This window comes from Erythrolamprus reginae, chromosome 11 (genome assembly GCF_031021105.1).
Source record: "Erythrolamprus reginae isolate rEryReg1 chromosome 11, rEryReg1.hap1, whole genome shotgun sequence".
Lineage (NCBI taxonomy): Eukaryota > Metazoa > Chordata > Lepidosauria > Squamata > Dipsadidae > Erythrolamprus > Erythrolamprus reginae.
Genome location: NC_091960.1, coordinates 6,069,958 through 6,093,458, shown reverse-complemented (window position 1 = coordinate 6,093,458; position 23,501 = coordinate 6,069,958). Strand labels below are relative to the sequence as shown.

General features: G+C 44.6%; 1 protein-coding gene across 1 annotated transcript in view; it reads right to left on the bottom strand.

Annotated features, from left to right (window-relative positions):
- The window catches only part of CADM4 (cell adhesion molecule 4), a 212,020-nt gene extending 192,521 nt beyond the window's left edge, over window positions 1-19,499 (bottom strand). The window contains exon 1 of the mRNA XM_070764960.1: window positions 19,338-19,499. Coding sequence (XP_070621061.1) covers window positions 19,338-19,419 — 82 coding nt within the window. The 5' untranslated portion in view covers window positions 19,420-19,499. The remainder of the gene's footprint in view (window positions 1-19,337) is intronic.
- Between the last annotated feature and the right edge of the window lie 4,002 nt (window positions 19,500-23,501).

Below are 23,501 nucleotides of genomic sequence, written 5' to 3'. Positions count from 1 at the left end.
AAGGAATCTCCTGGGAGGTAACAGGGCCTGAAAAGATGGGGAGAATCCTCCGTGGGGCCTCTCTAGGAATCTCCTGGGAGGTAACAGGGCCTGAAAAGGTGGGGAGAATCCTCCGTGGGGCCTCTTTAGGAATCTCCTGGGAGGAAACAGGGCCGGAAAAGGCAGGGAGAAGCCTCCATGGGGCCTCTCTAGTAATCTCCTGGGAGGAAACAGGGCAGGATAAGGCAGGGAGAAGCCTCCGTGGGGCCTCTCTAGGAATCTCCTGGGAGGAAACAGGGCCGGAAAAGACAGGGAGAAGCCTCCGTTGGGCCTCTGTAGTCATCTCCTGGGAGGAAACAGGGCCTCCACCCTCCCTGTGGTTTCCCTAATCACACGCCTTATTTGCTTTTACATTGATTCCTATGGGAAAAAATTGCTTCTTCTTACAAACCTTTCTACTTAAGAACCTGGTCACAGAACGAATTAAGTTCGTAAGTAGAGGTACCACTGTAATAGAAAAAAAAACCCAGGTGGAAATGAAGACATAAATATTCAGGGAGGGCTAAACCCTTTCACCTTGGGAGCCAGGGGTCTGGGCACAGCTGCTATCTCCCTGGCAGTCGGGATGACCCGAGGCCAACCGGTCTCACGCAGTTCACCGCAATTTCCCCCACCCCACCCCATCAAACCTCTGTAATAATTTCTTTTTTTAAAAAACCCCAAGCCACCCACCCAAACCTCAAATGCCAAGAGAAGCACCGATTATGCAGAATTAAATACATGTGCATCACCTTAATTAACTTCCATAATTAGTTCTGATTGTGTCCCTGACACCAGTGCTACAACGGGGGAAGGGAAGGCAGCTAAGCAACACAACGCCATTCTCTCGCAGCAGATAGAAAATTGTGGGGTGTTGCTTGGGGGGTTTTTTGCACCTCCCCAAAATATCTCAAGGGTGGCAGGGCAAAACAGCAGCCTCCCCTGGCTGCTCCTCCCCCCCTTTATCCCAGTCCGGCCGTGCATCGGGGCTCTCCGTCCTCCCCACATAGATGACCTTGCTCGGTCCCAAAATCCTATTTTCTGAATGGAAGGAGGCGAGAGGCGAGGAGTGAGTTGCATGCTAAGAGAGTCCCACTGGCAGCGCTCACCGCCGATTCCGCAGGGTCCTACTGCCCCGCCACTCCACATCGCGGGAGGAGCCTTGCTTGGGAAAAACAGATGGATTTGCTTCCCTCCCTGGGAAAAGGCACCTAGCAGCGGGGCAGCTGATGGAAGGCGCAGGGGGTTTCTAAGTGTTTTTAATAGGAACGTGAACCCAAGAACAAAGGGGGCACAATCTGAAGTTAGTTGGGGGTAAGATCAAAAGCAACATGAGAAAATATTATTTTACTGGAAGAGTAGTAGATCCTTGGAACAAACTTCCAGCAGATGTGGTAGATAAATCCATAGTAACTGAATTTAAACATGCCTGGGATAAACATATATCCATTGTAAGATAAAATACAGAAAATAGTATAAGGGCAGACTAGATGGACCATGGTCTTTTTCTGCCGTCAGACTTCTATGTTCCCATGCATCACAAAACTGTCTTGCTATTTATTTATGAACCTGGTTTATTGAACAATCCACAGCTGGCTTGATTCACACCTAAAACCTTCCATAAATCAAGATTTTAGGTGTGCACAAGAGCTGATTCACACATCTGCTAAATCCAAAAAAATGACATTCTGGCCAGGCCCAAAAAAGGTAAATCCAGTTTCTTTTTTTTGCCTCCTTGATTACAGAGCAGCAGGGTAATGGTGGACAATGCAGCCCATAAAACCGGGAAAATGCATGGTATGTAAAAAAAAAGCTGCACAGAGGCATTCTCTTGCCTCTCCCGCCTTTAATTTCTTTCACAAAGAGAACCATTGATTTTGCTTGCAATGCCGCTCGGCCCACCCAGCTGATTTCTATTGTGACAGCCAAATCGGAGGTTTTGACGTGAGACAGAGCTTGGTGATTTTTGGAGTGTTCTTTTTGGTGTGCAAAGTAGCTAGCGAGCACGTTTGCCAGGCCAGGCCCATCAGATGTGATGCTGGAACCTACAGCCCAAAGTCCTCCTTTGGCCTCATTCGTGCAAGGTTCAAAAACTAAGATCATGGCATCCGGCCCTCTCGATTCCTGGCAAATAGATGGGGAAGAAGACGGCGTTTAAGGGGTGACTTGATCAAAGTGTATAAAATCATGCACGGGATAGAAAAGGTGGATAGAGAAAAATATTTTCTCTATCACACAATACTAGGACGAGGGGGCCCTCCCTAAAGCTCTTAGGTAAGAAAGCGAGGACAAATAAGGGGAAATATTTCTTCACCCAGAGGGTCGTTGGTTTATGGAATTCCCTTCCAGAAGAGATTGTGACAGCTGTCAGCCTGGATAGCTTCCCCTTATGCGTGCCCCTTACAGACCTTTTAGAAAGGGGGGGGTCAATTGTAGATAATCTAAGGTTAAAGTTTTGGGGGTTAGGAGTAGAAACCACAGGGTCAGGTACTGCATTCCAGGCATTGATCGCTCTATTGCTGAAGTCGTATTTTTTGCAGTCTACTTTAAAGCGGTTGACATTGAGTTTATATCTATTAACGTGTTTGTGCGTTGTTGCGGTTGAAGGTGAAGCAGTCACTAACAGGAAGGACATTTTGGTATATGATTTTGTGAACTATAGTTAAGTCGGAAAGGAGGCGGCGGAGTTGTCTAAATTGAAGAATTTCAAGTCTGGCGGAGTAAGGTATTTTGTTGCGGGAAGTGATTTTATTTTCCTGGGCTCCAAGAAGACCACAGATGGGGACTGCAGCCAAGAAATTAAAAGACACTTGCTCCTGGGGAGGAAAGCTATGGCAAATCTAGACAGCATACTAAAATCTAGCCAGCATACTTCATGGCACTGGACCAGGGTATCTCCGAGACCGCCTTCTGCCGCACAAATCCCAGCGACCGGTTAGGTCCCACAGAGAGGGCCTTCTCCGGGTCCCGTCAACAAAACAATGTCGTTTGGCGGGTCCCGGGGGAAGAGTCTTCCCTGTGGCGGCCCCAGCCCTCTGGAACCAACTCCCCCCGGAGATTAGAATTGCCCCCACAATCCTCGCCTTTCATAAGCTCCTTAAAACCCACCTCTGCCGTCAGGCATGGGGGAACTGAGATATTCTTTCCCCCTAGGCCTTTACAATTTATGCATGTTATATTTGTTTGTAGGGATGTTTGGTTTTTACAATAAGGGTTTTTAGTTGTTTTAGTATTGCATTTACATGCTGTTTTGTACTACTGTTGTTAGCCGCCCCGAGTCTACAGAGAGGGGCGGCATACAAATCCAATAAATAAATGAATGAATGAATGAATGAATGAATGAATGAATAAATAAATAAATAAATAAATAAATAAATAAATAAATAAATAAAAAAAGAAGAGACATCACCCCTGGTTTTTCTACTTGCAATGTATGATTGTGAAAGTTGGATCGTAAGGAAGACTGAGTGCCAAAGAATTTTAGGCCTTTGAACTATGATCCTGGGGAAGATTCCAAGTGTTGGTTATGACCTACAAAGCCCTACATGGCATAAGACCAGACTATCTCCGAGACTGCCTTCTGCTGCATGAATCCCAGTGACCAGTGAGGTCCCACAGAGTTGGTCTCCTTAGGGTCCCATCGACCAAACAATGTCGGCTGGCGGGACCTAGGGGAAGAGCCTTCTCTGTGGGGGGCCCGGCCCTCTGGAATCAGCTGCCCCCGGACGACATTCGCACTGCCCCCACCCTCCTTGCCTTTCGAAAGAGTTTAGAAACTCATCTTTGTTGCAAGGCTTGGGGTTATTAGATCTTCCCCCTGACCAACCAATGTTTTTTGCTATGTTTTGTTGAATGAATGTCAATGGAAGTTTTTAAAATTAGAATTTTTTAAGGATTGTTTTTATGTATACAGTCATCCCTCGTTTTTCGCGGGGGATACATTCCAAGACCACCTGTGAAAAATGAAGTAGAAGAAAGATATTTTTTAATGTATTTAACCAGTATTTGGACTTTTAAATCCACCCTTTGCATTAAGGCAGAAAAGGCAGGCACAGTAATGCGCTTATGCACGCCCCTTACAGACCTCTTAGGAATGGCGTGAGGTCAACAGCAGACAGTCCAAGGTTAAAGTTGTGGAGGTTTGAGCAAGGAACCACAGAGTCAGGAAGTGCTTGCTGCTGAAGTCGTATTTTCTGCAATCGAGTTTGGATTATTTCTTATTTGCTTATCACAGTGGTTCTCAACCTTTCTAAGGCCGCGACCCCTTAATACAGTTTCTCTTGTTGTGGTGACCCCCAACCATAAGTCTAGCGCCAATTCTCCCAACAGAGCTTTAAGCTCATTGGCAGGAAGGTCAGAGGGACACCGCCAATGTAAACGCCTGATTGGTCGGATTGTAAAAATATGTTCCAAGGCGCCAGAATAGAAGCTTTAGTTCCTAACACCATGGGAAATTTGTCTTTTTCCAGGGTCTTAGGCGACCCCTGTGAAATGGTCGTTCGAGCCCCAAAGGGGTCCCGACCCCTAGGTTGAGAACCACTAGCTTATCAGAAGATCACAAAACTGGGATCGCATGATTCTGGGAGATTACTACCATCTTAAATATGGAACCAATAGCCAAGCATCCCAATTTTGACTGTAGGGATGCTGCAATGGCCTTGTGAAAACCAGCAATAAGTCATTTTTTTTCCATTGGTGCAGGAGCTTTGAACAGTCACTATTAAAAAAAATGTCTGTTAAGTCAAGGATTATCTGTTCGCGCGCACACGCGCACACTCCTACAAATCTCTTCCTTCACCTAGCTTTTTCCCCCCAGTCTGCAGCTGAATGGAGAGCAACCCTGATTTGAGAGACTTTTCGAAAGAGCAGCTTCAGTTCCATTTTATAAATTATATGATTATTTCAGCAGGTGCGAACCTCCCAACCACCCAGATGTCTAATTGCCATTGCAAGGCAATTTGGGCCTCGGTTTGGAAGAAAAAAAGCTGAAGTACACAGGGCCACTGCATGAGTGAGGTTGTGATCAGAAGCTGCTTCCTTCAAAAATAAGACCTGGGAATCTAGATCAGGGGTCCCAAATCCTCCCCAGTTCATGGACCGATACCAGTCCCGAGCATACCAATACCTGGTCTGTGCAAACCAATGGAGCCCCATCTGTGGGATCCAGGCAGCAGGAAAAACAATCTTGTCAACTTTAAGTCCTGTATACTTCATGAGTCAAAAAAGAGGGCTGTGAAAGTATGTTATGTTTGTGTGTATGCTTGCTTTTAATAATGGGGTTTTTAGTGTTTTTTAAATTATTAGGTTTGTTCTTACATTGTCTTTGTTATTGTGAGCCGCCCCAAGTCTATGGAGAGGGGCGGCATACAAATCTAATAGATAGATAGATAGATAGATAGATAGATAGATAGATAGATAGATAGATAGATAGATAGATAGATAGATAGATAGATAGATAGATTAGATCGATAGATCGATAGATCGATAGATAGATAGATAGATAAGATGATGATGATGATGATGATGATGATGATGATGATGATGATGATGATATTTGCTGACCCCTTGCATCCTGGACATAAATTGTCCCAACTCCCACCTTCAAAACAACACTATGGAACACTGCACACCAAGACAACTAGACACAAGAACAGTTTTTTCCCCAAATGCCATCACTCTGCTAAATAAATAATTCTCTCATCATTTCCAAACTATTCACTAAGGCTGCATTACTATTACTATTAGTCTTTTCATCAGTCCTAGCACCCACCTCCTCCCAGTTATGACTGTATGGCTGTAACTTGTTGCTTGTGTTCTTTAGATTTTTATTAATATTGATTGTTCTGATTGCTTATTTCTACACTATGAAAATCATTAAGTGTTGTAGCTCATGATTCTTGATGGATGTGTTTTTTTTTTCTTTTATGTACACTGAGAGCATAATGACCAAAGACAAATTCCTTGTGTGTCCAATCACACTTGGTCAATAAAAATTCTATTCTATTCTATTCTATTCCTTTTCATTCCATTCCATATTCTATTCTATTCTATTCTACTCCACTCCACTCCATTTCATATTCCATTCCTAATAATAATGATGATGATGATGATGATAATGATGATAATAATAATAATAATAATTTATTAGATTTGTATGCTGCCCCTCTCCGCATAGAATAGAATATTCTATTCTATTCTATCCTATTCCATATTCTATTCTATCCCATTCCCCCTCCCATTTCTTTCTATTCTATTCTAGACTTCATGTCCCAGAATTCTGGGAGTTGAAATACACAAGTCTTAAAAGTTGACAAGGTTGGAGACCCCAGCTCTGGACTGCAGAAAAATCTCTTTCCCCAGAAATAGTTCCTGGTGGACTATTTCCGGGGTCAGGGGTCCAGAGCCAGCCAATGGTCACCAATTTTCTATTGCAAGATCCCTTCCTTCATCCAGAAAGAGAACAAGCTGCCCCAACATCCACCCCCTTAATGTAAGCAAGATTCAAGCATGTTCATGAAAGATACCAATGTGTTGCACTGGTAGCCTTGATTTACAATCCTTGATTTAGCAACCATTCGGAAGTTACAGTGAAAAAAAATGACCTCTACCCGTCCCTCACACTTAGAAATGTTGCGGCAACACTGTGATGACATGATCAAAATGCTTGGCAATCCAGCATTGATGTGCTTATTTATTTATTTGGATTTATATGGCGCCCTTCTCCGCAGATTCAGGGCGGCTTACAAAAATAAGAATAAAATATACCGCTCAAAAACATAAAGGGGACACTCAAAGGACCCATCCTAGATCTGAATGAATGAAATATTCTCATTGAATACTTTGTCCTGTACAAAGTTGAATGTGCACAACAGCAGGTGAAATTGATTGTCAATCAGTGTTGCTTCCTAAGTGGACAGTTTAGGTTTAGGTTTATTGGATTTATATGCCGCCCCTCTCCGCAAACTCGGGGCGGCTCACAACAATAATAAAAAAACAGTACAGTACATACGTAATACCAAATCCAATGCCCACCCATCTAGTTACAATTTAAATTAATAATCTCCTAAAAACAGTATATATAAAAAACAGGCACACAGTCAATCAATCAACAAAACAAGATGGGCAAGGGGGAGGTGTTTTAGTTCCCCCATGCCTGACGGCAAAGGTGGGTCTTAAGGAGTTTACGAAAGGCAGGGAAGGTGGGGGCAATCCTAATCTCAGGGGGGAGCTGGTTCCAGAGGGTCGGGGCCCCCACAGAGAAGGCTCTTCCCCTGGGTCCCGCCAGACGACATTGTTTAGTCGACGGGACCCGGAGAAGGCCAACTCTGTGGGACCTAACCGGTCGCTGGGATTCGTGCGGCAGGAGGCGGTCCCGGAGATATTCTGGTCCGGTGCCATGAAGGGCTTTATAGGTCATAACCAACACTTTGAATTGTGATTCAAGTTTGATTTCACAGAAGTTGGATTTACTTGGAGTTATATTCTGTTGTTGCAGTGTTCCCTTTATTTTTTTGAGCAGTGTACAATACAAAATATAACAAGAGAACCCCAAACATATTCACCTTCATTCCACAACAATCACACAATCACACCTTTGAGAGCAAGATGTTAAGCTCAACGGCCCCCAGGCCTGCCAGAAAAGATAAGTTTTTAAAACCTTGCGGAAGGCCAGGAGGGTGAGGGCAGTATGAATCTCTGGGGGGAGTTGTTCTGGGGCAGCCACAGACAAGGCCCTTCTCCTAAGCCCCGCCAGACAGCATTGCTTAGCTGACGGGACCTGAAGAAAGCCAACTCTGTGGGACCTAACTGGCCGTGGTGAGTATGTATTTATGGTGGTGGTAGCATCCCAAGATCATGGTATCACTTTTTGCAATCTTCCTACCCAGCATCAATGGATTCAAGTTTGGAGGGGGTGTGTGTGAGCTGGACTTCCTTAAGAACTTAACGACTGTAATGATTCTCTTAACAACCATGACAAATAGCTTGTAAAATTGGGAAAGACTTCCTTAGTGACCACGAAAATCTGATGCCTGCAAATCTAAGTTATGGGCCCAGCCTGGGCAGCGGTTTTGTATTTCCAGTTTTCTCCTCCCGTTTTGAAAATCAAGTTCCCGTCCTCCATGTCTCCAACACAAAGGCAGCTGCCCCCTGTTCTGTCGGGCTCTCTGGTGGAACCCTCCCAAAAATTCACAGGTACAAATTTCAGACACATTTGAAAATTCAAAACAATGTTCTTTATAATGAAAATTCACTTAAGCCAAGCCCTCTTTTGGTATAGCACAGAGCACTCGTCTCCAAACAAACTGGTAATTTGTACAAGTCCCTTATCAGTTCTGTGATACTTAGCTTGCAGCTGTGAAGCAATTCACAGTCCTTCTTCTTTCACAAAGTGAAACACACCTTGCTCTGGGTTAGTTTCAAAGCGGGGAAAAATCAGCACACATAAAGTCAAAGTCAGTAAAGCAGTCACGAAACACAACGATCAGATAATCCTCCACAATGGCCAAACCCACAGGCTGCTCTTTATAGCAGCCTCACTAATGACCACAGCCCCACCCAACCACAGGTGGCCTCATTTTCTGTGATAATAATCTCTCAGTTGTTGTTGCCTATGCATCGCTCTCCGCATGCGTGGCTGTATCATTAACTCTTGTTCCGAATCCAAGGAGGAGCTGGATAATTGATCTCCTTCTGAGCTGTCTGCCCCACTCTCCTCCTCCCTGTCACTCATGTCTTCTTGGTCAGAGGAGCCTTCATCAGAAGATTCCACCGGTGGCAAAACAGGCCTGCAGCATGTGGATGTCTCCCCCACATCCACAGTCCTTGGGGCAGGAGCTGGGCCAGAGCTAACCACAACACCCCCTAACAAAGGGCTATCTTCTCCCCCCCCCCTTACCAGATCCCCGGGACTTAGCCGGGTGCAAACACACCCGCTTTCTGCTCCCAGCCCTGCGCCCTTGCAAACCAACCCCTCCCAGCCCACATACACAGATAAGCGCACAAAAACCAATCAAGGGAACAAGAACACAACGCATAAAGAAATTGCCATTTGAAGCTAAAATCCTCCGTGATTGCCAAATTGCAGATCGCTCTTTTGAATTCGCCATCTGCAACTGGCAGTGTGTTTTCTTTTCTTTTTTTATTCTTTTCCCCAAAACTGGGAAGAAAAAACGTCACTCTGCCTGCTCCTTTTTCTGCTCTCCGAGGCAGGTTGTCTTTGTGTGTCTCAAAGGGACGGCAAAATCAGTGCCTTTCAATCTTAGGAACTTAAAGACGCCTGGATTGCAGGGTCCAGCATTTTCCCCCAACCAGCTTGAGAAACAATGTCCTAGGGCAGTGTTTTTCAACCAGTGTGCCGGGGCACACTAGTGTGCCGCGAGACATGGTCAGGTGTGCCGCGAAGCTCAGAGAGAGAAAGAAAGGAAGAGAGAAAGAGAACAAGAGAGAGAGAAAGAAAGCGAGAGAGAGAGAGAGAGAAAGAAAGCAAGAGAGAAAGAGAACAAGAGAGAGAAAGAAAGCAAGAGAGAGAGAAAGAGAACAAGAAAAAGAAAGAGAAAGAGAGAGAAAGAGAGAGAAAGAAAGCAAGAGAGAGAGAGAAAGAGAGGGAGGGAAGGAGAGAGAGAGAAAGACATAGAGGGAGGTAGGGAGGGAGAGAGAGAGCAAAAAGGAGAGGAAGGAAGGAAGAGAAAGAAAGAGGGATGGAGAGAGAAAGAAAGAGGGATGGAGAGAGAGGGAGGGAGAGAGAAATAATGTGAAAGGGAGGAAGAGAGAGAGAATTTTTTTGTCCAAACTTTTTTAGCCCCCCCCCCCCCCCCCCCCGCTCAATGTGCCCCAGGGTTTCATAAATGTAAAAAATGTGCCGCGGCTCAAAAAAGGTTGAAAGTCACTGTCCTAGGGTCAGTGATGGCGAAACCTTTTTTCCCTCGGGTGCCAAAATTCAATTCAATTTATTAGATTTGTATAATAATTAATAATTATTTATTAGATTTGTATGCTGCCCCTCTCCGAAGACTCGGGGCGGCTCACAACGCAATATATTTTAAAAGTACAACTAAAAACCCTATATAACACTCAGTCAAACAGTCCAATCTCCCCATTCATCACATTTGTTGGCGGCTCACAGAATAAGTATAATACAAAGCATATAGAATAAATCTAATATAATAATTAATAATAATTTATTAGATTTGTATGCTGCCCCTCTCCAAAGACTCGGGGCGGCTCACAACACAATATATTTTAAAAGTACAACTAAAAACCCTATATAACACTCAGTCAAACAGTCCAATCTCCCCATTCATCACATTTGTTGGCGGCTCACAGAATAAGTACAATACAAAGCATATAGAATAAATCTAATATAATAATTAATAATAATTTATTAGATTTGTATGCTGCCCCTCTCCGAAGACTCGGGGCAGCTCACAACACAATATATTTTAAAAGTACAACTAAAAACCCTATATAACACTCAGTCAAACAGTCCAATCTCCCCATTCATCACATTTGTTGGCAGCTCACAGAATAAGTATAATACAAAGCCTATAGAATAAATCTAATATAATAATTAATAATAATTTATTAGATTTGTATGCTGCCCCTCTCCGAAGACTCGAGGTGGCTCACAACACAATATTTATTTATTATTTATTATTCAGATTTGTATGCCGCCCCTCTCCGCAGACTTGGGGCGGCTCACAACAAAATAAAACAATTCATAACAAATCTAAATTGTAGTTTAAAATATTTAAAAAACCCATTTACTAAACAAACATACATACAAACATACCATTCATAAATTGTATATGCCCGGGGGAGATGTCTCAGTTCCCCCATGCCTGACGACAAAGGTGGGTTTTAAGGAGCTTACGAAAGGCAAGGAGAGTAGGGGTAGTTCTAATCTCTGGGGGGAGTTGATTCCAGAGAGCCGGGGCCACCACAGAGAAGGCTCTTCCCCTGGGGCCCGCCAACCGACATTGTTTAGTTGACGGGACCCGGAGAAGGCCCACTCTGTGGGACCTAAAGTACAACTAAAAACCCTATATAACACTCAGTCAAACAGTCCAATCTCCCCATTCGTCACATTTGTTGGCGGCTCACAGAATAAGAAATTTCTTGTGTGTCCAATCACACTTGGCGAATAAAGAATTCTATTCTATTCTATTCTATCATGTATCTGCTTTTATACCATTTAACACTTCTCTGTTAGTTACTCTGGCTGTCCATGATACATGCAGTAATTTACACCATCACCACAGTTCGAAGGCATCCATTCTCCAGTTTGTTATTATCAATATAATCAAGGCAATGAGGGAAGGTGTTCTACCCCGGGCCTACGCAGATTGAAAACAAAGGAGGAATCCACTCACTGATATTTTTATATAGAAAGCATCATTTATTGTTGTGAGCTGCTCCGAGTCTTTGGAGAGGGGCGGCATACAAATCTAATAAATAATAATAATAATAATAATTTATACAAGCCAAAGTCATGCACGTGAGTTCATCTTGGCAGCGTCTCAGTGAGAGGAGTTAAAAGATAACAGTTCGGCATCCAGGCTGCTGTCGAAGATCAAAGCTAATTGCACATTCCTTTATGAGATAAAGATTCTTCAATTTCACTGACTTACAGCTTTACAGACTCTCCGCAGACAGGGCAATTCTACTCCAAGGGTTTTAGCAGAGAAATAACAGTTGGCTAGCGTAACATGGCTAGAACCTCCAAACATCAACTGACTCCATTACAAAATGTTGAAACTCCACCCCGAATTTCCCATCCGCCACCCTTAAATACCTATGGGGAGTGGTCAACAATTCCCTAGAGTTAAAAAACTGCAGACTACTTCCTTTTCCCTTACAAGTATCTTCCTCCTCCTCTTCCTCCTTCTCTAAGTCAGACCCTACTGTCACCTCTGATGGTCCTTCAAGTTCATCCAGGTCTATCTCTCCCTCACTCTCACTCTCTGCCTCAGCTGGCAAAACCACTGGCCCAGGGTACCAAGATGGGCTGGGATCAACGTCCTCAGAATCAGTGTTTTTCGACCAGTGTGCCGTGGCACACTAGTGTGCCATGAGACATGGTCAGGTGTGCCGCGAAGCTCAGAGAGAGAAAGAAAGCAAAAGAGAAAGAAAGCAAGAGAGAGAGAGAGAAAGAAAGCAAGAGAGAGAAAGAGCGAGAGAGAAAGAGAACAAGAGAGAGAGAAAAAGCAAGAGAGAGAGAAAGAGAACAAGAGAAAGAAAGAAAGAGAGAAAGAGAGAGAAAGAAAGCAATAGAGAGAGAGAAAGAGAGGGAGGGAAGGAGAGAGAGAGAAAGACATAGAGGGAGGGAGAGAGAAAGAGAGCAAAAAAGAGAGGAAGGACGGAAGAGAGAAAGAAGGATGGAGAAAGAAGGAAGGGAGAGAAAGAGAAATAGAGCGAAAGGGAAGAAGAGAGAGAATTTTTTTGTCCAAACTTTTTTTAGCCCCCACCCTCCCCCCGCTCAATGTGCCCCAGGGTTTCGTAAATGTAAAAAATGTGCCGCGGCTCAAAAAAGGTTGAAAATCACTGCTCAGAATATATCATTACCAGGGTTGGTCGAGGACCCATCACAACAGAAGGGCAGGTCTTGCATTCTTCAGGGTATCTTCTTACACTCGACATGTTCCAAGCTAGCGGGAGATTCGAGCTCTCACAAAAGTTAGCCTGGCGGAAAATCTGTTTCTCTTCCACCAAATATCCCACCCTCGCAATTACCAAAAAGACCAAGGGCAGGCAGGATGAAAAAGGGGGGGAGGGGGTAATAAACCCAACACTTGCTGAATTCTACTCACTTATTTTATGCATTAAAAAAAAAAAGCTCTCGCAAACAATTAATTCTGGCATCAAACAGAGGAAGTGTTTTGTAAGCACATTTGCATTTAAAGGGCTCTGTGGCTGGACTGCCCCCCCCTTTTTTTTTTGCAGGATTGTGTGTGTGTTCTCTTAGGATACAGACCTGGGAGTGTGCTCCCACAGTGGGGGGTCTAATGCGCATATAAATGAGCAATTACAGGGGGGTTGGGACGAAGGAGACCAACTTTTCCTTTTCAACAGTAGCCAAGCTGCAAACTCTACACAATGCTCCAAAGTTCTCCACTTCACAGGTACGTCCTTAATCCCAACCCTCTTTTTCAAAGTTTCCGCAGGGGAGGGGGGATGAAAAGTTTTCCGAATGTGGCTCCCTGCTCATTTGAAGGGACTTCAGCTGCCACCCAAGGTCCTTGATTTCAGAGTTACTGCCCCTTCCACCAGAAGCCCATAAATCTACTTTGTACAGGCGAGATGCTCCTGTATATTTTCTCTTCTGAAGGCCAGGGAAAGGGGGGGGGGGACACCCCAGCTGTCTTATTTCAAACCCTGCTTTTCTAGAAAGTCTTTCATTCAGCTGACAAGCTTGGTGGGGCAGAAAAGTTTCATTTACAGTGTTAAGGGATTGTCCCTGGGAAAGAAAAGGGAGGAAGGGAGGGAGGGAGGGAGGGAGGGAGGGAGGGAGGGAGGGAGGAAGGAAGGAAGGAAGGAAGGAAGGAAGGAAGGAAGGAAGGAAGGAAGGAAGGAAGGAAACCCAACAGATTAGGTCACTTGCTTTGCAAATGCTAAACACACCACTTTTAAGCATGTGCAAAATGCCTTGTTCCGAAAGCAAACGCCTCTTTCGGGAGAGACAATGGCTTTCACATCAAGGATGCAACATTTTAGAGCCAGCTTGGTCCAATGGTTAAGACTTCAGATTAAAAAACCGGGAGAGGGGAGTTTGAGTCCTGCTTTAGGCATGAAAGTCTGGAAGACTTTGGACCAATCACCAGGAGACGGTGAGTTCTAGTCCTGCCTTGGCCATGAAAACTGGTTGGGTGACTCTGAGCCAATCACCAGGAGTCGGTGAGTTCTAGTTCCACCTTAACTGAAAGAGTCAGCTGGGTGACTTTGGACCAATCACCAGGAGTCGGTGAGTTCTAGTTCCACCTTAACTGAAAGAGTCAGCTGGGTGACTTTGGGCCAATCACCAGGAGTCGGTGAGTTCTAGTTCCACCTTAAGTGAAAGAGTCAGCTGGGTGACTTTGGGCCAATCACCAGGAGTCGGTGAGTTCTAGTTCCACCTTAAGTGAAAGAGTCAGCTGGGTGACTTTGGACCAATCACCAGGAGTCGGTGAGTTCTAGTTCCACCTTAAGTGAAAGAGTCAGCTGGGTGACTTTGGGCCAATCACCAGGAGTCGGTGAGTTCTAGTTCCACCTTAAGTGAAAGAGTCAGCTGGGTGACTTTGGGCCAATCACCAGGAGTCGGTGAGTTCTAGTTCCACCTTAAGTGAAAGAGTCAGCTGGGTGACTTTGGGCCAATCACCAGGAGTCGGTGAGTTCTAGTTCCACCTTAAGTGAAAGAGTCAGCTGGGTGACTTTGGGCCAATCACCAGGAGTCGGTGAGTTCTAGTTCCACCTTAAGTGAAAGAGTCAGCTGGGTGACTTTGGGCCAATCACCAGGAGTCGGTGAGTTCTAGTTCCACCTTAAGTGAAAGAGTCAGCTGGGTGACTTTGGGCCAATCACCAGGAGTCGGTGAGTTCTAGTTCCACCTTAAGTGAAAGAGTCAGCTGGGTGACTTTGGCCCAATCACCAGGAAACTGCGAGTTCTAGTCCCACCTTAGGCAAAAAGTCACCCACCTCCCAGGGTTGTTGCTCTGGGTAAAAATGGGAGGAGGGAAGGCGTATTATGTATGTTTAAGAACATCTGATGAGGCTACCACCCCCAAGGCCCTGTACAAACCCAAGAATATCCATCCCTTTCATTTCCAAACTCTAGAATTGCCTCTAATTATCACTGCCACCCATCCAAAGGCTGGTTGGAAGATACTTTGCTGTCATTCCTCCGGTCCTGGTGCCCTCATTCCTGTTCTGCCGGCCTGACGGATGAGTAAAAGTAGCGATGGAGGAAAGAGGAGGGGCGGAAACACCCCCTCCCCCTCCCTGACCTAGAAAGTAGATTTAGTCCAGCTATTGATTAAAGCAGAATGCAATTACCCAGTGCAGGGACCTGCTGCCTCCGATAAGGAACAGAAGAGAGTTCGTTGCAAAGTCACAAAATTAAAGTCAAGACCGGTTCCATTTCCTTTGCAAGGAGATTTCCCCACCCACCCACCCCCTCCTCCTCCTCTCCACCCCTATCATGGGCTACTTTCTGCCTGTCGCTTCCCCTGCCAGCTGAACATCATTCCCTCTTGCGCTGCGCAAAGCCCATCTTTTAACACTGACCATATCTCCCATCTCAGCTGAGCAAAGCCTTTCTTTCATTCAGCCGCCAGAGTTTTTTGCCTTTCAAATGTCCTTCTCGGCTTTAAAACTTGTGGGTTTCTCTCTCTCTCCTTCCCTCCCTCTTCCAGTAGCCAGAAAAGCTTCTGTCCCCAGTTATTTTATATATTCTTTTAAAACCAAGCGATGGGAGACACAGAGGGAACATCCAACAGTTTTATTTTGAGCGACTCATGCATGGTATAACATTCACACTTTTTTCTCTGCTGTTTTTCCAGCCCGGAACGAAAAAGAAACGCCACCAAGCTTGGAGCACTAGCTTAGAATAAATAAATAAACATTTTTGGGCTTTTAGGTCTGCCCCCGATGACAAAAGGCATCAAACAAAAGCAGAATTGAAAATAGGGCTGAAATTGAAACCCGCAAGGCTCCTCCATCCTGGGGAATGAGGCTCTAGGTTACTAAAAAGACGAGGTTTGAAAAATGACGGCTTTTCTCACTCAATCAGCAATTTTGGGTGTTTTCTGCCCTATACGATCCACATTTGCTGAAGACAAGTCTTCTAGGCATTGGATACACTTTAACAGGCCTGTCCCAAAATGAATAAAATGTATAAAATAAAATGTAACAAGAACATTTTACAGTTTCAAGTTCTTTTCCCCCCTAAAGATACAGTTTCATCATAAAGTCCCATACTGAGAAAGGATGCACAGATAGTTCTGCAAAATATCAAATCTCGGATGCAGCCACGAAACTATTAAGCAAAGTTGGACTTAGTATGTGTGTGTGTGTATACATATATATATATATATTTCGTAGATTTTCACAGGTATATGTATGTAGATTGTTGTGTGAATTCGGGTTTTTCACTCAAAATATTACATGGGGGTGAAAACCTGTACCCGTGAAATACATATATTAATTTTCAAATTCAGCAAAAAAATGTGACATATATATATGTGTGTGTGTGTGTGTGTGTGTGTGTGTGACTTTTTTTGCTGAATTTGAAAATTAAGGGAGACTAGGATAGATCTATTTCGGCCTTATTTTGGCCTCATCAGCTAGCCATACCCACTGGGACTTGAACCTGCAACCTTTGCCTTGTAAGGTAGAGAATTATACACACACACATATATATATATATATATATATATATATATATATATATATATATATATATATATATATATATATTTATTTATATTTATATACACTGTATATGTAGATTGTGCTGAGTTCGGGTTTTGCCCCGTGTAATATTTTGAAGGAGAGAGAAGGGAGGGAAGGAGAGAGAGAGAAACCCACCAGTTTTAAAATAATTCAAAATATCACACGGGGCAAAACCCGAACTCAGAACAATCTACATACATATACCCGTGAAAATCTATGAAAACATATACACACACACATATGCACATGCACAAAATGTCTTGGCCCTTCCAGCTGAAGAGCAAGGCACAATACCCCTCCCAGAAGTCCTCTCTCAACGCACTCTTTCACTCTCTCTGCCCATTTTATTATAGTGATGAAATAAACCAATTACCTAAGCTGAAAAGTACCTAAGCGACTGATAGGAGCTCGCTCGGAGAACATGTAAAGGTCACCCGCCCGCACGCTTGCGAACACGGAACCCGACTTCAAGCCCCATTTGCCTCCTGCCACACGCAATTTCTCGTCCGAGCCATTTGCTGGCCTGCCTTATAATTGCATCCTTGAGCAATGAAGGACGAGAGAGGTGGACAGGCTTCGGGAGGAAAGATCACAGCGAGGAGGAGGAGGAAAAGGAGGAGGAGGAAGAGGAGGAAACGGAAAGCTCACACCTGACCGGACTGCAGACTCCGGCAACGGCTGCACGGGAACTTCAGCCTCCCGGAATTAAAAAAAACTGACCTCTCCAAAGAAGAAAAAAACTGGGATCCATCGATTGGATTGATGGAGAGGCCAAGCTACTTACAAAGTAAAGTTCAGGGCTCTTCTGTAAAGCTGGGGGATTCTGACCTTTTGCTATGAATTTCCCACCCACCGCAAAGTGGAAGGAGATAAAAGGGGCTTTTATTTCTGCTGGCAGCGAGAAACCATTAAACGGGGAACACTTAAAACCCAGAATGAAAGGGACGAGCGCGTCCTTGTACTTCAATTCAAATCGACCCAGGCTGCTCCTGGATATAATATATAGAATTTTTTTTCTTTTTTTCTTTTCTTTTCCCCAATCTTACTTTCCTGGGGAGGGGGGCTTTGTTCTCTAATTCCCATCAACCCCCACCTCCTCCTCTTGCTGCATCAGATGGGAATTGATACCCAGGATGGGGAAAGGAGGGGGGGGCGAGAGGCGTGCGATTTGGAAACGCCATTTTTACTTGTACAATTCTCCCCATTGATCAGAGCAACGTTGGGGAAGGTCGGCGCATGGCGAGAGGAGGGGGAGAGGGGTTCAGCGGTCAAGCCACCTCATGGCCTCGGCAAGGAAGGGAAGAGGAGAGTGAGAGAGAGAAGGGAGGACGGAGAAAAGGGATGTGACAAAGGGATGTGACCTTAGAAATGAGGCTGGACCCCTTTTCACACGGTTTTGTGTGTGTGTGTGTGTGTGTGTGTGTGTCTTCTGGGGAGTACAAAAAAACCCTCGTGGCACCTGGTTGATGCTACTGCCGAGAGAGAGAGGGGGGGGGAGGGAGAGAGAGGATGGGGAGAAAGAGAGAGACGGAGAGAGGGGGAGAGAGAGAGCAAAAGGGAAAGAAAGGAGGTGATAAAAAGGATGGGAAAGAGGGGATGGGGAGAGAAAGAGAGAGGGAGAGAGAGGGAGAGAGAGAGAATGAATGAGGGCAAAAGGAAAAGAAAGGTGATGGAAAAGAGGAGAGAGAGGGGATGGGGAGAGAGAGAGGGGGAGAGAGAGGGAGCGAGAGAGAATGAATGAGGGCAAAAGGAAAAGAAAGGAGGTGGTGGAAAGGAGGGAAAGAGAGAGGGAGGGAGGGAGGGAGAGAGAATGAATGAGGGCAAAAGGAAAAGAAAGGAGATGGTGGAAAGGAGGGAGAGAGAGAGAGAGAGGATGGAGGGAGAGAAAGAGAAAGAGAGAGAAAGAGGGAGAGAGCAAAAGGAAAAGAAAAGAGATGATGGAAAGGAGGGAGAGAGAGAGGATGGGGGGAGAAAAAGAGAGAGATGATGTAGCTATTTAGCTGCCCCCTTTTTTATTTTTAGCACCGCGATCCTTATGAGTGAAGGATGAAAAAAAATTTTTTTAAAAAAAAAATTAAAATTAAAAAAATTAAAAATGAAGCGGAACAAAATCAGACGGCGGCACACTCGCGAAACAAAAGGAAAACGACCACCGGCCGGCCCCTCTTTTTTGCACCCCCAACTGGAATCCAAGAGCAGCATCCCGAGTTGGAACAAGGGAAACGGATCAAACAAGGGGAAAGAGGGGGGGGGGGCTTTAGAAATCGTGAGGTTTTTACACACACACACAAGCTTCCCCTCCACAATAGGTGCAAAGCGGCCCGGGATCCAAACGCTTCCCCCCCCCTCCAAAAAAATCACACCCTCCCCCCAAAATCTAAATTTGGGAGTTGAAATAAAGAAAGAAGGGAGGGCTTCCATTGGGCGGAGGGGGGGCTTCCAAGGCAAACAGCCCCCCGGGGGGGGAAACGATCTCCAATCTCGGGCACCGCATCGAGAGAACCGAAGCACCAAAAGCAAAACAGAAAAGGGGGCCCCCCGATGCCATCCACGCGGGCCTGGCCGGAGCGAGCGCCGTCGCTCACCCACAGGAGCGCGCATCCCCGGCACACACAGGGAACCCGACCCGCGCTCCAAAACAAAGCCGGCGCAGCGCAGCGCAACGCGGCCCCTGCAGCGCGCCCCGGCCGAGCGCCCCGTCCATTGTTCGCGCTTCGCCTCAGGAAGGGGAGAGCGCCCGATCCTCAGCCCGCGCCGGCGGCTCCAAAGCCCGGCTCGGCCCGGCCCCGCGGTCGCCTTCGATGCCGGAGCCGGCTTCTTTGCCGGGCTCGCTTCCCGGAGGATGCCGAGACTTCGGGAACGGGGGAGAGAGGGAGGACGCGAGCCGCGCTGGGCTTACCTCCGCCCGCCAGGCACAGCAGCCAGAGCCCCGCCGCCGCGGCCGCCCAAGGCGAGTGCCCGCAGCTCCGCGCCGACCGCATCCCGCCTCGCGCTTCCCGTCTTTTTTCCCCCTTTGGCCGCCTCGGTTCCGCCGGCTCCGCACCTGCGCTCCGGCTCCCGCGGCGTCCGTCGGCGCTAATGAGATGCGGGCGGGGGTGGAGGGGAGGGGCCTGTCGGAGGGAGGGGGCGGGGCCTGCCGGGGAAGGAGGGGGAGGCCACTGTTTACAACTCCCATGCGGGAGAGGGAGGGGGGAGATGGGGGGAGAGGGAGGGGCTTTCGAGGGAGGGGGGGGGTTTCGCCACCGGCGCCCTCAGCGTCTTGGGAGGGGGAGGGGGAGCTCCACCGGGATTGGCAGCCGGTCTGAGGGGAACTTTGGGCAGGGGGAGGGGCTCTGGGGGTTCTTGTTTTGTTTGGCTTTTTTTATTATGATTTTGGGGTGTTTTGTTTCCTCCGTTGTGTTTTTGTTATCTGTAAGCCGCCTAGTTACATTAGAAAAGAAGATAGAATAGAATAGAATAGAATGGAATATGGAATGGAATAGAATATGGAATGGAATAGAATATAGAATAGAATATGCAATAGAATATGCAATGGAATAGAATATGGAATGGAATAGAATAGATGGGATGGAGTAGAGTAGAATAGAATAGAGAGGGGAGAGGAGAGTATAGAAGAAAGGAGGAGAGGAGAAGAGAGAAAATATAGAATAGAGGAGAAGTGACTAGAATAGAGGAGAGAAGAAACCAACTCCCCCCAGAGATTAGAATTGCCCCCACCCTCCTTGCCTTTCGTAAGCTACTTAAAACCCACCTCTGCCGCCAGGCATGGGGGAATTAAGACTTTTTTCTCCCCCTAGGCCGTCACAACTGTATGCATGGTATGTTTGAATGTATGTTTGGTTTTTATACATTAAGGGGTTTTAATTTGCTTTTAGTATTGGATTTTATTATATATTGTTCATGATTGTTGTTAGCCGCCCCGAGTTTTTGGAGAGGGGTGGCATATAAATCCAATAAAACTTGAAACTTGAAAAAAGAAGAGATAGAAGAGAAGAATATAAATAGAATAGAGAATAAAGTAGAACAGAAGAATAGAGAAGATAGAATAGAGAAGCGAGTATAGAAGAGGAGACTGTAAAATAGAATAGAGAATAGAGTAGAGTAGAATAGAAGAAAAGAGAGAAGAGGAGAGAAGAGAGAAGAGAGAGGAAAAGAATTTAAAATAGAATAGAGAATAGAGTAGAGAATAGAATAGAAGAGAGAAAATAGAGCATACAATAGAAGAGAGAAGAGAAGAGAGGATAGAACAGAGAAGAGAATAGAGTAGAAAAGAGAGAAAAGAAGAGAGAAGTGAATAGAGAATAGAATGGAATAGAATAGAATAGAAACATAGAAGTCTGACGGCAGAAAAAGACCTCATGGTCCATCCAGTCTGCCCTTATACTATTTTCTGTATTTTATCTTAGGATGGATATATGTTTATCCCAGGCATGTTTAAATTCAGTTACTGTGGATTTACCAACCACGTCTGCTGGAAGTTGGTTCCAAGCATCTACTACTCTTTCAGTCAAATAATATTTTCTCACGTTGCTTTTGATCTTTCCCCCAACTAACTTCAGATTGTGTCCCCTTGTTCTTGTGTATACTTTCCTATTAAAAACACTTCCCTCCTGGACCTTATTTAACCCTTTAACATATTTAAATGTTTCGATCATGTCCCCCCACACTCTTGAACGAGTGTGATTGGACACACAAGGAATTTGTCTTGGTTCATATGCCCTCAGTAGGCATATAAATATATTTATTGCATGCATAAACTTTTCTGTATATTTTTAAAAATATTTATATTTTTAAATATTCATGCAGGCATAAACTCTCCCCCCCCCTTCCCCCCCCCCCATTGTTTTTGTTTTTGGTGATGAACCTCAGTCAGGGCTGTTCCCATAAACTGCTATCCATTCTTAAATCAGCATACAAAGAGGAAAAAAAATGTATACTATAAAGAGGATATTGTTTCTTGTTATTGTTGCTATTGTTATTATTATTTACCATGCCGTCATGTCCCTAAAATTAATATGTGCCTGCTCTGTTGGAGACTGCAGATCACAAGGAAGATGAGCAGTAAATTAAGGGTACATTAAGGGTGTTAAAAATGGTAAAATACGCACTGCAAAGCAGTACATATTTCACGTGGCATAGAGAGAAAATGCTCCTGGGAACCGTCTTTCAGGATTGCCAGACACGTAATTCTTGATGAGGTGTCTTTTTATTTAGGAAAAAAAAAAAAACCAAACCAGTTTTTCCTTGACAAAATGCAAAGCTAATGGCTTTTTCATTCACTCGCCCATCTTTGCTATGTAACTAAGCAGTAACAATGGACTGGGCTCTATTTTTACACAGAGGAATGAATTCCAAAAATGGCACATGAGTGCATACCTCTTCACAATCCATCAAGCTAATCTTGAAAGCAGAGTTATATTCTACAGTCCCATCTTTCAATGAGGAAAAATGATTCTCCCATTTCGTCAAATACTTGCTGGCTCCTGTATGGGGACACATCCAAATTGTGTTAGGGAGAAGTTGTACAGAGCAGTTAGATTGACAGACTGTATCTATTCCTTTCCTTTAAAAAAAAAAATCAATACTTTCCCTGCAAAAAAAAAAAGAGAGAACAATGAAAATAGTCTATAACGACTTCCCTCTATTGCCTCACTTTTATCATTGTTTTTCATTTCTTCTTAAATAGGTTTGTTTAAATGTGAATGCTACTCTGAATGCTGTTTGTTTTACATTCTTGCTGTGCAGAAGGCCACAATGTCAACCAACAAATGCTCTGCCCTCCACATTGGCAAAAAGAATCCTAACCGCACATAGGAACTGAATAAACAACCTTTAACGGCTAACCCACATTCTGTTAAAGACCTTGGAATACTAATATCGAACGACCTAAGTGCTAAAGCCCACTGCAACAATATCGCCAAAAAAGCCTCTAGAGTTGTTAACCTGATCCTACGTAGCTTCTGCTCAGGCAATCTGAGTATTGCCCACAAGATCATATGCTGCAATGTCCTACCAGTCAATGACTACTTCAGCTTCAACTGCAACAACACAAGAGCACACAACAAATTCAAACTCAATACGAACCGCGCCAAACTTGACTGTAAAAAATATGATTTCAACAATCGAGTTATCAAAGCGTGGAACTCATTACCGGACTCAATTGTGTCAACCCCTAACCCCCAACACTTCTCCCTCAGACTCTCCACGATTGACCTCTCCAGATTCCTAAGAGGCCAGTAAGGGGCGTACATAAGTGCACTGGTGTGCCTTTCGTCCCCTGTCCAATTGTCTTTCCTCTCTTTCACCTATCATATATATTTTCTTCCTTTCATATATCCTCTCCTCTAAGTTCACTTTTACCCTTATATATATTACCACATGCCTATTTTCTTCCTATATATTTGTGTATTGGACAAATGAATAAATAAAATAAAATAAATAAATAAAATGTGTATTTTGGGGTTTTGTATATTACTTTTTGCATCCAGCTTTTGTCTTAGTGTGTTGTGCAAACTCAATCATTTTCAACCTCCATTGTTGGTGTTGCCTATTTTGCAGTTCCAGACAACTGTAACAAATTCAACAAACCACAGTTAATAGAAACCTGAGTTATTTTAGTTCATGAAACCAGTTTGTTTAAATTGGGGTAGGCAAGCTCTATTTTAGACTAGACTAGGATAGGATAGGATAGAATAGAATAGAATAGAATAGAAATTCTCTGGATATTTTGCCACCTGAATAAACCCCAAAAGCTAGAATTAGTGAGATCCAAAATATCTGGAAGGCCTCAATTTAAAATAAATAATATAATTCTAACTGAACTATTGAATTCTTCTTGCTGGGTGTGACTGCAACAATATTCTGCTGGGGATATTTTCATGCATATTCCCATATAACATTATTTTTTCCCAAAAAACTTGGCCATTTTAAGATATGTGGACTTCATGTCCCAAGATTTCCCAGCCAGCATGCTGGCTGGGATAGTCTGGGAGTTGAAGTCCACACATCTTAAAAATGACCAAAGGGAGATAGTTTAATAAGCTGGTCAGGAGAGAGAATTACC